Source organism: Sinocyclocheilus anshuiensis, unplaced genomic scaffold (assembly GCF_001515605.1).
Source record: "Sinocyclocheilus anshuiensis isolate Anshui unplaced genomic scaffold, SAMN03320099.WGS_v1.1 scaffold1286, whole genome shotgun sequence".
Classification (NCBI taxonomy): Eukaryota; Metazoa; Chordata; class Actinopteri; order Cypriniformes; family Cyprinidae; genus Sinocyclocheilus; species Sinocyclocheilus anshuiensis.
The window spans coordinates 116,580-129,861 of record NW_015554223.1 but is presented as its reverse complement, the minus strand read 5'-3'; the positions used below and the strand labels follow the sequence as shown (position 1 = coordinate 129,861).

General features: G+C 35.2%; 1 protein-coding gene across 2 annotated transcripts; it reads left to right on the top strand.

Moving 5' to 3' along the window:
• The first annotated feature begins 5,520 nt into the window (after window positions 1-5,520).
• On the top strand, window positions 5,521-13,151 carry LOC107671172 (carcinoembryonic antigen-related cell adhesion molecule 5-like). 2 transcript variants are annotated; one of them, XM_016464045.1, is made up of 13 exons: window positions 5,521-5,591; window positions 6,353-6,652; window positions 7,799-8,077; window positions 8,224-8,487; window positions 8,576-8,848; window positions 9,679-9,930; window positions 10,074-10,349; window positions 10,462-10,710; window positions 11,091-11,366; window positions 11,450-11,701; window positions 12,130-12,405; window positions 12,506-12,739; window positions 12,874-13,151. In XM_016464045.1, exons 1-13 carry the CDS (start codon window positions 5,543-5,545, stop codon window positions 12,960-12,962), a joined length of 3,069 nt encoding a protein of 1,022 aa, XP_016319531.1. In that variant the 5' UTR covers window positions 5,521-5,542; the 3' UTR covers window positions 12,963-13,151. The 2 variants fall into 2 exon arrangements, with proteins under 2 accessions (XP_016319531.1, XP_016319532.1); XM_016464046.1 differs by lacking the exon at window positions 12,506-12,739.
• The last annotated feature ends 131 nt before the right edge of the window (window positions 13,152-13,282 follow it).

The following is a 13,282-nucleotide window of genomic DNA, read 5'->3' as shown; positions in this document are numbered from 1 at the left end:
ACTCCGACTGGATTCGTCTGAAAGAAGAAAGTCATATACACCTAGGATGCCTCGGGGGTGAGTAAAACACAGCCTAATATTCATTTTTGGGTGAACTAACCCTTTAAGCTATATAGCATTTTTCACAACACTTTTTTTTTTAAAACAGCTTTATAGAAATTCATAATATTAGTGTTTACAACATCTTCATGCCTTATAGTTGCATTAAGCAGATTACAGCTGGACAACATTGTTACATTTTTGCGTTTTTTTTTTTTTTTTTTTTGAATGTTAGGCCTACTGAATTGTTTCAGAACATTCAGAGAACATTCAAAAGTGTACCCATAATGTTTGGAAAATTTTATGAAAAAAAAAAATGTTCTAACATTCGCATAAAAAAAATAATAGAAAATATTTTTGTTAGCTGGGATAACGCTTTTATACTCACCAAATAATATAATACGTGGACATGAAAAACGAATTTGATATTTTTCCCCTGTAGGCCTAGGCTATATCTTAAAGCTTCAGCTAAGAAAAATATTCTATTGCGAAAATTTGTAGGAAAATCGGCATAACCGCAAGACGAACACTGCAACAACAATTACATATCTACTCAATAAAATAATTAAGTACTCTGATTTTCATTACAATAAGTCAGGCGCAAGATGGCGCCAGTTGTGTTTGAATGAATCAAGAGCACGTGTAAGCCGCGCGCCACTAGTTTTGGGTAGTCAAGTTCGGTCCTAGAGAGCCGCTGTCCTGCAGAGTTCAGCTCCAACCCTAATCAAACACACCTGAATAGGCTAATCAATGTCTTCAGGATTACTAAGGCTATAGGCAGGTGTGTGTGTTTTTTTTTTTTCAGGGTTAGAGCTAAACTCTCAGGACAGCGGCTCGGGTTCAGTCAAAACCGAGCATTATACGAAGTCGTGAAATATTCTCATCCAGCAACGAGTCCGTTTGCATTGCTTGTGTTTGCATCTCTCTCCTGAGGTACAGATAAATAAAATCAACAGATGCCTTGTCTCTACAGAAGTCTTGCGTTATAAATGCAAACATAAGTAGACAAATATTTCCAGTCAATGCTGTGTATTGTAGCATAAAAGGTACCCCCCACCCCCCACCAAAACCGGCTTTGGTAGGCTATTATTTGTTCTCTGATGCTCATGCAAGATATAATTGTATAGAAGCTGCCATACGACTTTTTACTGGACATCTGTGGGCGGGTTTATATGTAGCCTATTTATTTATTCATTCAAAACAGGACTAGGATACTTTAAAGGCATAGTTCACCCAAAAATTAAAATTCTGTCATCATTTACAAAGTCACATGTCATTGCAAACTTGACTTCTTACACAGAACCAACATTGGAGCCCAATGACTTCCATTGTGTGTGTGTGTGTGTGTGTGTGTATATATATATATATATATATATATATATATACGCACTGCATTTTCTGCAATGTATGTTTATTATCAAGCAAATATGTCATTCACTGATGCCAATATCATTGCTTATTCATGACACCATTCACTAATCAGACAGTAACTGAATGTCTGATTCTCATTTTAACAGTGGTTTAGCTGAAACTAGGACTTAAGAGAAAACTCAAGAACACTAAAGAGCTAGCCTACATACTAGACAATATCAGATCTGTTTGCTCAAGGTGTGTATAGCAGGAGGGGTGGCAGACAAATAGAGCAGATGAAGAAGCCTTTTGAACAATAGTGCTGTGACAGATATTTAAACGGATTCTCTACCATTTTACAATCAAAATGGTAGCAGTCTTTTAGGGTTGTTTTTTTTTAATTCTGAAACACTATAAAATATGATTAATGATTTTAATGGTAAAAGACTATAAAAATGCTATAGTAAAAAAATGTTAATTGGTTAACAGTAATGTGATTTTACATTACAAATATATAGTTATATTTACAGTTTTTGAAAGTGAAGTAGTTATCTTGTAAATTATTTTTTGTATCAAATTTTTATTAAGTGTTACAAGAAGTTATTGTACAGAAACATGTCAATAAAAGTAAAATGCAACACTGAACTTTTTCAATTTAAAATGCTATCCCACCCACCCACAGCGACCACAAAAAAAAAAAGAAAAAAAGAGAAGAAATCCCTATCCCTCCCCAGTCCCTCTGTCACAATAGGTACAATCCCAAAGTCTATAACAAGAATAATTTCAGAGAATTTCACAAGGCAAGCACAGTGTAAAGACATTTAAAATATATATGCCACTTTACAAGTCCTTCATTTTAGAAATTGCTCTTAAGCAAACTGAAATAGTTTTTTGAGTGGCACTATGCATCCTAGCCACAGATAGTTCCATGTTTGCAATGTCCAGGAAAGAGTACATCCAGTGTGACCAAGCCAACGAGTGCGGAGATTGCCAACATAAGGCAAGCATTCTCTTAGCTGCAGTTAATCCAGAGAATAACTTTTTTTTTCTGAGAGTATCTTGTAAATTCTTGTAAATATCTTGTAAACTGACATTCCCAGAAGTTTCTGTGCAGCACTTTTTTTTAATAAACAGTTATGTACATTAGGATTTTATATTAAATCTTACATTGTTTATTTAATGTTTATTGCATTATTTTAGTGTCATGCATGTTACTATGGTGCTGTTGAGTATTTGTGTGAATGACACTGTGCACCTCTATGGGACCAACTTTCTGCCAAAAGTATTGCAGTCAAGGACAAAAAAACTAAAAAAAAATAAAAAATAAGCGTGAAACCAAAATTTAAAAACCCAAGTAAAAATATATTGCACAAAATTAAAAAATGAAAGCAAAGTTTTCAGAATAGCAAACAATGGTCACAGATCTAAAAATTATAAGTGTAAATCAAAAATGTAATAACGCTTTAAAAAAAAAAAAAAAAAAAGCATGAATCAAAACAATCAATGCAAAATTATATATTAATATTTACTTCCTCAGCTTGTGGCAAAGCTGCTTGTAGTGAGATATAATTCATCAAGTGTTTTTCTGATCACTGGTGGTTGTCAATGTATTATACAAAATGGTTGCTATATTAATATTATATTAGTTAATTAAACACAGGTTTTAATTGTGAATTTAAGTAAATCTGTACAACCTAAAATGTTGTTACCATATTATTTAACAGTAATGTTCTGTCTATACTACTAAAGTACATCATAAAACAGAATAGTTTAATCATACTCTTGTTGCATTTCCCTCTGGCTTATTGCAGCATAAGCATATAAATGTTAGAAAATTTCATATTCCTTAAACACTTTTACAACCTCCAAAGGAAATATTTAATACTCCATAAAAAATGTCAACTACATAAGCATAAATTCAATACATATTGTTGGCTTTACATTTAAAACTAGAACAAAATGACCGATTACATATTACTGATATTACTACTAATAGCCTTTAAGAGTGTATAGCTGTAAACAAGCTGTAAAGACTGTGCTGCTAATCTCTGAAGATGGGGGAAAATGACACCCTAATGTGCTTTTACTTTTAAATTGTAACATATTTATTTATTTTTGAAGTTTAGCATGTGCAGGATGATGATGCTTCAGTTAATGTGTTATTAAGGGAAATAAATAGAAACAATTGCTAAATTTATTGTCATTGCACAAATTGTAAAATTATTCAAAGAGGCCACTGCTGGTGTAAGAAGCCCCCTGGCTAAACGTCTACAGAATGTATAAAATGCTTTTTTATTAATATTTATATATAGTTTTAAAGTGTTAATGTAAAAAACTAAACCAGCTATCCTGTTCAAAAAATGTTTTGACAATTTAGAAATGAATAACTGATGACAGACAAGGCAGAAATTTATTCTATGACTTATATACAGGCATATTAATATTTACATATTTAATATGCCCATATTTTAATTTCATACTTCAAATTGCATGATTTCACTCAATTATGTCTTAAATATTCATCATGAAATTATTAAATAATAACTGTCAAATTTAAAAATGTCATTTAAAAAATATTAACACTAACACTAGTCTGTGCCAATTATTTTATCTTTTCACTTCAAAATACAAACTATAATTTTTACTCCACAAATCCCTCATTAATAAATGGACAAAAAAATAAATTAAACACAATACAATGTCATGGATCACTTTTTTCCCCGAGACACAGAATTCCTGAAAACTCACAATGTTGATATTCAGATGAAATGACCAAATTAAAAATAGCACAGGCTGTGTTGAAATGAGATTTTGTGCCATATGGTCAAGAGAGAAATAAGGTGTCATCTTACCCTGCCTTACCCTTTACATTTTATAAACAAACTATGTGGTATGTCAACCAGGGGATATATTTACATATAAATACAAGACAATTTGATTTAGTTGACTATTTCCAAATTTATTATATTTGATATAGATGATATTTCCAACTTTATGATTAATAGGATCACACTAACAGGGTGGCACTGTCGCCGAAGGTCCTGCTCGAGTCCTGACTGAGCCAGAAGACATTCTGTGTGGAGTTTGCATGTTCTCCCCATGCTGATGTGGGTTTGCTCTAGTTTCCCCCACTTTCAAAGACAAGCAGGTTAGGTGAACTGAAGACTGTAAATTGCGTGTGTGTCTTCCCTGTGATGGACTGGCCATCTGTCCAGAGGGTTTCCCTGTCTACGGCCCGAGACGCTGGGATAGGATCCAGCATACCTGTGACCCCACACAAGACAAGAGAATCGAAGGATGGATATCTTACACCAGTACTTGATTTGCTTATTTGTCATTATGTCTGATTAATATTAGTCCCTGATCAATAAGTGACTACATTTCATTTATAAAATGTTTTATTATTATTAAAATGTCAATATGGGAATGGTTCTTGGGTGTATCAGTGCTGAACGTGAAAGTCAGTCAAAAAGGCGCTATCACATTTAAATAATCACAAAACAAACAGTGATTCATGATTATTCACTAATTTTACTGCATAGAAATTCTTGTCGATCTGAAGTAATCTTTTAGAATGCAAACAAAATGAAGTAATGTTAAACATGGCTTTTCAATGACATCAAACCTGTGTTTGGTTTACATCCTGCACTTGAGATAAAACAGTTTAATAAACTATGGAAACATACAGTACATACTAAGAACTCAAAACCAGGAGTGACGCTGGAAGCTGCTGGTTTGAAAGAAAACATCCAACTTTAATTGTCATCATGAGTCACTCCATGTTAATATCAACTCTTAGTGTTGATAGTCCACAATTTTTACTAACCACAAATCTTTTCCTACAACACCAGGAACTATTGAGATATGTATGACATGACCTTCAATTTGAGACTAGCATGTCATCTGGGTACCAGCAGTCTGGTTCCAGATTACAGTCAACCACAACAAACACACCCTCCACTCAATGTGAATGTGAGTGATGATGACAAGAGGTGTGTGTACCTTTCTGTCACATGCTTACTCATTGGTGAACCTAGCCATTTTCATAACAAGGTAAATATTAGCAGAATGAAAGTATAGCGATGGTTATTCGTTGCAGACTCGTCTGAAGTCTGTGGAAGAAGTGAAGAATTTTCTTGTTAGGATTTCCAAAATGGGACATACATTACTCACCTTATTCTTCACCTTAATGTGTACATCAGGTAATTATTCAACTGTATTTTCATTTAATATTTTTCGATTCAATTCAGTTTAATATTTTTTTATAAACAACAATGCAGAAAGGAGATTGTTTGTTAATGTAAATTTACCAGTCAGCAATTGTTTGACACAACAGTTAACTTTCAAACCTTTTTTTTTATTCAGTATCTTCAGAATTTTTCAGATTTTACTTGTAGAAATTATCAGAAATATTGAGTAACAAATAGCTTTTTAAAATTCATTTATTTTGCAAAAACTTTTTTTTATCAAATATTTGAATATTTGATTACTCACTGTAATTAGTTTTAGATATGTCTACACGAAATGTACATTTGTATATTTGAAGAAATGTATATTTGTGGATACAATGACATTAACACCAGATTGTCAGAATAAATTGCTCAGATTAAATAACATAGAATATTACATAAACCCAGAGAATGAATTACATTAGCAATAATGCTTGATTAGAGGGTGATTTACATAAGAATTACATATTAAATATATGTTGTTCATTGGTAGTACTCAATACTCACTTGATCAGGCGATCACTTTGTTGTGCTGATGAGTCATTTTACAAGCTAGAACATACTAAATATGAAAACTATTTTCTAGTACTTGATGGAAACGAGCAACGAATATGCAAAGGCTACATGTAAATCAGTAGACTTAGATCCATCCATGTTATGCAACAACAATGAAGAGTTGAAAGTTTTCTTTATATATTCAAAATGATACTGAATGCCACTCCTGCCTCTCCTAGGTCTTTATGCAGTGTTCCTGGTTCCATCACAAAACCCTGTGGCTGTCGGGAGCAATGTCACTATAAGTGTGAATGACACCCAGCCCATTTTATTTGGGCTCTGGTTATTTGAATCTAGTACATTGTTCGTGTGGTACCCAGGGGAAGTTTTTACAGGAAGTGGCCACCAAAATGGAACAGAATTTGACATTTCTACATATCAGCTCACCTTACCGTCAGTAACTCTGAAGAATTCTGGCCTGTATGCATTAGATGCATTGAGACCGAAGGCCCGGGCAGTGATTACATTAGATGTTCAGGGTAAGTTGAAAAAAAGGTCCTCTTATCCTACACACTGTAAAAATGAAATAGTCACAGAACTTTAAAAATTTCAATTCATTTAAGTAAATATATTCACAGAATTTGTTAAGTTACTTGACTTAAAATTTCACTGCATCAGCTGCCTGTAAAGATTGGTAAAAAATGAGCCACAGAATTTAGTTTTTAGGTTCACTGAATATAATGATCAATTAATACATAGTAAAAGAATCTTTTTTTAACTTGAATAAAATCAATTAATTTAGACATTATAATGTGAAACACTTTTAAAAAAAAATATCTTTACAAATAAGATTCCTTGTATTAAATGTTTCTTGAGTTCTGGGTAAAATTGTTAAAAAATAATGTACTTTATTTCCTGTCATGATTTCTTTAAGAAACACACATAAAGGATTTTTTAGGATTAAATGCTAATTTAAATGCCATGTTAGGGAGCCCTCATAGGCTCAAGTATTTTCTTGAGGCCTGATAATCTACTGCAAATCCATTGTTTTGTAGACTGTTCCTTCAATATATGTGACCACTGATTCATTTAACATTAAAAATATTATCAAATAAATCAAGGTAGCAGCTTAGCAAGGATCAGCAAAACCGTAAATTTGACAATAAAATTTGACAAATTCTTAGCTCTTAATGATAAAATAATATATGACCATTGTAAACCAAAACAATAGACAGAAAAGAAAAACAAAAAAAAACTACAGTAATCTTTGGCTATTTTACCAGCATTATCTACAGGATCTCAGAATTATTTGCTTTACATTGTTTTATATGAGGGCGATTTCAAAATCGCTTACGTACTTGGTTTCAAACAGCAAACATTACACTCCCTGTACAAAATCTAATATTATAACGCCTAACATTTGCCATGTGATTATTTAATGCTCTTTGAATAGAATAAAATAAAAATAAAAAAACTGTTTATAAAATTAAATAGGCTACATAGGATAGCAGCGTTATGTTTGCTGACAGCAATGGTTTTTTGTGTACTCTGCAGTGAACAAGTCCAAATACTTACAGAGTGAACTAGATTCTTTGGTTGAGGGGATGCTAATGGCTTTTAAAAACTGATGAAACACGTAAAGTACTTTAAACTTTTGCACTAAAACATTTTCTGTTAACTTGCAGAACCTGTCAGTAATTTAACTGCATTTGTAAGCATGACAACCCTGGTGGAGTTAAACGACACCGTGACGTTCACATGCTCGGCCAGCGGAACGCCACTGTGGTTTTCATGGCAGAACGGAAGCTCTACGGTCACAGCAGGAGGAAGAGTTGAGCTCAGGAACGGTGGACGAGATTTCATCATCAATGGTGTGATGCGGTACGACGAAGGGCCGTTCAAGTGTCTTGTGGCAAACAATATCAGCAAAAGAGAGAGTCATCAAATGAATCTCAATATAAGCTGTGAGTATGACAGAACACAATGTTGATTTCACTGCAAAGCACAACAGGATCCCTTTAAAGGGTGTGGTAAGGGATGGGCAGCTAACAATAACTGAGTGCCTAATTCATGTTTCAAAAGGTCATCTGAATTGGTTTTATGTGTTTAGATGGGCCCAGTAACCTGAGAGTGACAGCATCACCAGAGAAATCGGTATACATTGCTGGTTTGGTCATTTCTCTATCATGCTCTGCTGACTCCAAACCGACAGCTACTTTCTACTGGATGTACAACGGCAATCCTCTGAATGTCTATGGCCCGAGTTATGATCTTAGCGACACAACTCAGAACAGAACGGGAGAATACACCTGCGTTGCCCAAAATGCAGTCACACTCAGACATGTTGCAGTGACAAAAAAGATTGATATACTTGGTGAGAACACACACAAAATATTTTTCTAAATTTCTAATGATTATTCTTGTGATCTTGTTTATCGCCAATACATTTTTTCTTTATTTAGATCCAATTTCAGCAGTGGCAGTGAATCCAGCAGGCTCTCCAGTAGAAGGCATGGCTTTTAATCTAAACTGTAATGTTGTGGGGCCAGTGAACTCCATTCATTGGATGAAGAATGGCATATACCTGGACGCCGACAATATGATCACTTTCTCCAATGACAACTCAACCTTGAGATTTAACCGACTCACTCTTAGTGATGACGGACCGTACCAGTGTGCAGCTAGTAATGCTGTCAGCAACATGACTAGCCTGGCCTACAATCTTATGGTTAACTGTGAGTATGATAGATATTTCCAGGACATCCATGTTTCCTGTTATTTTATAGATTAGGATGGGGTAAGATGTCCTCCAACCTTAAATTTTTCTCTTGACTATAGATAAATGGTCATGAAATCTCAACTCATTTATTGAATAGTTATGCTTTTATTAATCTCTGCTTGTGATCTGAACATCATTATTGAGGTTAAATGATCTTTAATTGACATTAGATAATAGTGATCTGTGAATTTTATATTGATAAATTTATTTATGATTATTTATGAATAATTTACTTAGATGTGCATTTCTAACATCTATTAATCTATAACATTATTCATCATAACCTATAGGCGATTTGAGTTGAATCATTTAATTTGAATCCATAGTATTTTATAACAAAGTTTGTAATTCATACTCTAAATGGGACTCTGTTATTTGATTTTGTCTATCGGGTTTTCAGTTATTGAACTAAAATATGTACATGTACATAAAATATTTGATTTAGTATTTTGCATTAATGACATATAAAAATATTTAAATATATATATATATACTTTGGGAATCTTCTTGCCCCAGGTAGGGGACCATCTTACCCCAGTAGTGCAGCAAGATACCACTCTTTAGCTAGACAGCTAAACTAAGCAAATGTTTTCATTTATTTTCTCGAATCATATACCTACCGATATCCTGTAAATGCATCTTCCACCATCTCACCATATATGAATTCAAAATGTTGGTCAAATATGTTTGCATTTCATTGTCAGTTGTCTTGTAATGTAAAGATAAAAAATTAGTGCACCAGTTTAACATGAAACAGATGATTAAAACAGTTAATGCATTTGCTAGATGGCCCAAACAACACAGCAGCCTCTGGTTCAAAAGTAGCAGCAGTGGGATCCAGCGCAACCTTCAGCTGTTCCTCTGACTCTCGTCCTCAAAGTCAATACAGCTGGTATTTCAGTGGCTTAAAGGTGAAAAATGGTTCAGTGTATGTGACTACACCTCTCTCAAAAAACGATAGCGGACAGTACACCTGCATGGCCTTCAATAGCATTACAGGCAGAAGCAGCAATGCCTCAGTGACATTAACTGTATATGGTGAGTCATTCACTTCAGTACTTGGCTTAAATTAAACATGCAAGTGTGTTTGTTCTAAAGTGTGAAAATGTTTAACATCCTGGTTTTTAAAATCTGAAATGGTTGTGAATGTGGTTCATATTTTTTTTTTGTATGAAATTTAGCTCCAGTCATCGGTGTTATGGTGAATATGGACAATCAGCAACCAATCTTCAATCAGCCATTCACACTAACCTGCACTGTCAGTGGAGATGTTCAACACATTCAGTGGATGAAGAACGGCGTGAACCTTAACCACGACAATAGGATCAATTTCACCAATAACGACTCAGTTTTGAACTTCAACCCACTCACTCTAAGTGATAATGGACAGTATCAGTGTGAAGCTAGTAATGCTATCAACAACATGACCAGTCTGGCCTTTGACCTCAAGGTCATCTGTGAGTAAAAAAAACCTTACTTTGACCTAGCAGCTGGGCTTTGTTGTCGTAAGCAACACGTTTCGAAATAACTCTGAGCAGAAAGTGACTTGTGCCTTATCTGTGTCTTCAGATGGTCCATGGAACACAACCATCTCTGGCCCAACTGTAGGAGCTATCGGACATAATGTGACCTTCCACTGCTCTGCTAACTCTCACCCACCAAGTCAATACAGTTGGTTTTTAAACAGCTCAAAGGTGGGTGAGGGTCCAGTGTATACTAGAGCTCTCTCACCGGATAGTGGCGGACGCTACACCTGCATGGCCTCCAATAACATTACAGGCCACAGCAGCAATGCATCACTGGAGTTAACTTTAAGATGTGAGTTGTTAGGCCTTCAAATAATGGATACTGTATGAATAGTTTATCAGTTTTGTTTTTCAACAGGCAGTTCTTACGTAGAGTCATATGGAAAGTTCATGTTTTCCTAATAAGGGATAGTTCTGTCATCGTTTCCTCACACAGTCCAAACTTGTATGACTTTCTTTCTTTTCTGCAACGCAATATAACATATTTTGAAGAATGTTTCAGCTGTTTTCTGTTCAATCATTATCAGTGGGGTTCTAAACAACACTGGACTGCATTGAGTTCATTACTTATTACCATAAGTGGGAGTAAATGATGACTGAATTTTCATTTTTGAGTGAATATTCCTTTAAGTGATGTAATCTGTCTGAATTTTTTTACCATCTACATTTCAGATCCCATCAGCCATGTGATTGTAAATGCGGGGAATCAGCATCCAGTATTCAATCAGTTATTTACACTGACCTGCACTACTAATGGAGATGTTGAACACATTCAGTGGATGAAGAATGGCATGTTCCTTCATCCTCACAATGGAATCACTTTCTCCAATAACAACTCAACCATGAGCTTCCAAAATATAAATCTCAGTGATGATGGATATTATCAGTGTGAAGCAAGTAATGCTGTCAGCCTCATGACTAGCCTGGCCTATGACCTAATGGTCAACTGTGAGTAACTCAGATATGTTTGTAATACGTCCATTGAATTAGTGTTCATGGGAATCATTTTCAATGTATATGGGATCTTTCAGATGGTCCATGGAACACAACAGTTGAAGGCCCAATCATGGCAGAGATGGGGTCCAATGTGACTTTCAACTGTACTGCCATCTCTCGTCCTCATAGTCAATATAGCTGGTTCCACAACAGTTTAAAAGTGGGAGATGGTCCAGTGCATGTGACTGCAGCTCTCTCACTAAACAGTAGTGGACACTACACCTGCATGGCCTTCAATAACATCACAGGCCGCAGCAGCAACGCATCACTGGCGTTAACTGTAATTGGTAAGCTATAACTCCTTACAGTGATGTATTTTCGTCCTTTGAGGATATTTTTTTAAGCTAATTGTCTTTTCCATCTACATATTTAAAGGGATATGAAAAAGTACATATTGCTTGAATAATAAAGAAATTCTCTGCTAATGTGGTAAATCATACAAGGCATCTTTATGAAAGATTTCTTCAAAGAACCGTCTAATAAGAGCTAGTCGCTCTGTATGTTTTTGCTTCACTAAAAATAACCCAAGAGAACAGTTCCAATAGTCATTTCTAGACATTATTATGCATTACATTGTATTTTTATGGCTTCACATTCAGTACAGACTGCAAACTAATAACCATTCAAAAGAAGATCATTCAAACAAAGATTCATATATAATCACACTACCTACCACAATGTGAGGGACTAGTCTAATATTATGTACACTCCACAGAACCCATTGCGACAGTGGACGTGATCCCCGATCGCACTATTCCTCTGGCTTCCCAAATCTTTCATCTCACCTGTAATGTGAAGGGACCCTACGACACACTCCACTGGCTTCGAAACAACCAGAATCTCCATCCATCAGACAGAGTTACATTCTCAGCAGATAACGCCGTTGTGACCTTCAAAACCTTGCAGACCGCTGACGACGGGAGATACCAGTGCGTCGCTTCAAACGCATTGAGACAGCATGTCAGTCACCCATATGATCTTGCGGTCATCTGTGAGTAATATAAAACATGTTTAAATTACTTCGATATATATCTGACTTCAAAATACTTTTTATTTTGCATGAACTAAAGCTCTGTGTGTTTATTGGGCAGTTGGACCACAGAGTGTGCAGATCATTGTACGCCCTGGGATTCCCCCCATCCTGACATGTCTAGCAGTGTCTCAGCCGCCAGCTGTGTATCACTGGATCTTCGAAAACAACACAGTAGTGGGAAATCAATCTTCCATAGAACTTCCCATTAAGTCTATCTTGGGCAGCAATTACACCTGTGTGGCCAAAAACCCTTTGACCAATGTGACAGTCTACACCAGCCAAGTCGTCAGTTGTGAGCATTAGCCCAAATTCACACACAGCAGTTAACATGCAAAATAAAAGCTAACTGATTGTCAGAGAATGCATTTTCTTGCTGCGCTTTTTTGAAGTAACCTAATAACAGATCATCTCCCGTCTTTTCCCCAGATCCCAATGCTGCTGTCAGTGTCCAGGCGTGTGTGATGTTGACGGCTCTCCTCGCTCTGCTGCTTCCTGTGCTGGAAGAATGGCTCTAATACTAATATTGCTGTGAACATGGCATCTGTCTTTGAGGCCTTTATGTAGATTGAATGAGGCCTGTGGTCAAATTTATCACTTAAAAACAGCAAGAATAAAATCACACTGGCAAGATCATGCAGCCCAGATTAGTTTAGTTAATTTTAAAACATATTTAAACATTCAAAGACAGATATGAGCATTTATTAACGGAACACTCTTTTGGCAAATACAAAGTAAAAAAAAAAAGGATTACATTTTAATAGTCATACATTTTAATTAATCTTACTACATTATTTACCTATATATTTATTTTCTGAATACTATATATTTGGTGCAT

Coding starts and splice junctions, on each gene's coding strand:
- LOC107671172 (XM_016464045.1), top strand. CDS start 5,543: ATGGGACATACATTACTCACCTTATTCTTCACCTTAATGTGTACATCA. Junction 10,350..10,461: donor CTTTGACCTCAAGGTCATCT/GTGAGTAAAAAA, acceptor CTGTGTCTTCAG/ATGGTCCATGGAACACAACC. Junction 12,406..12,505: donor ATATGATCTTGCGGTCATCT/GTGAGTAATATA, acceptor TTTATTGGGCAG/TTGGACCACAGAGTGTGCAG.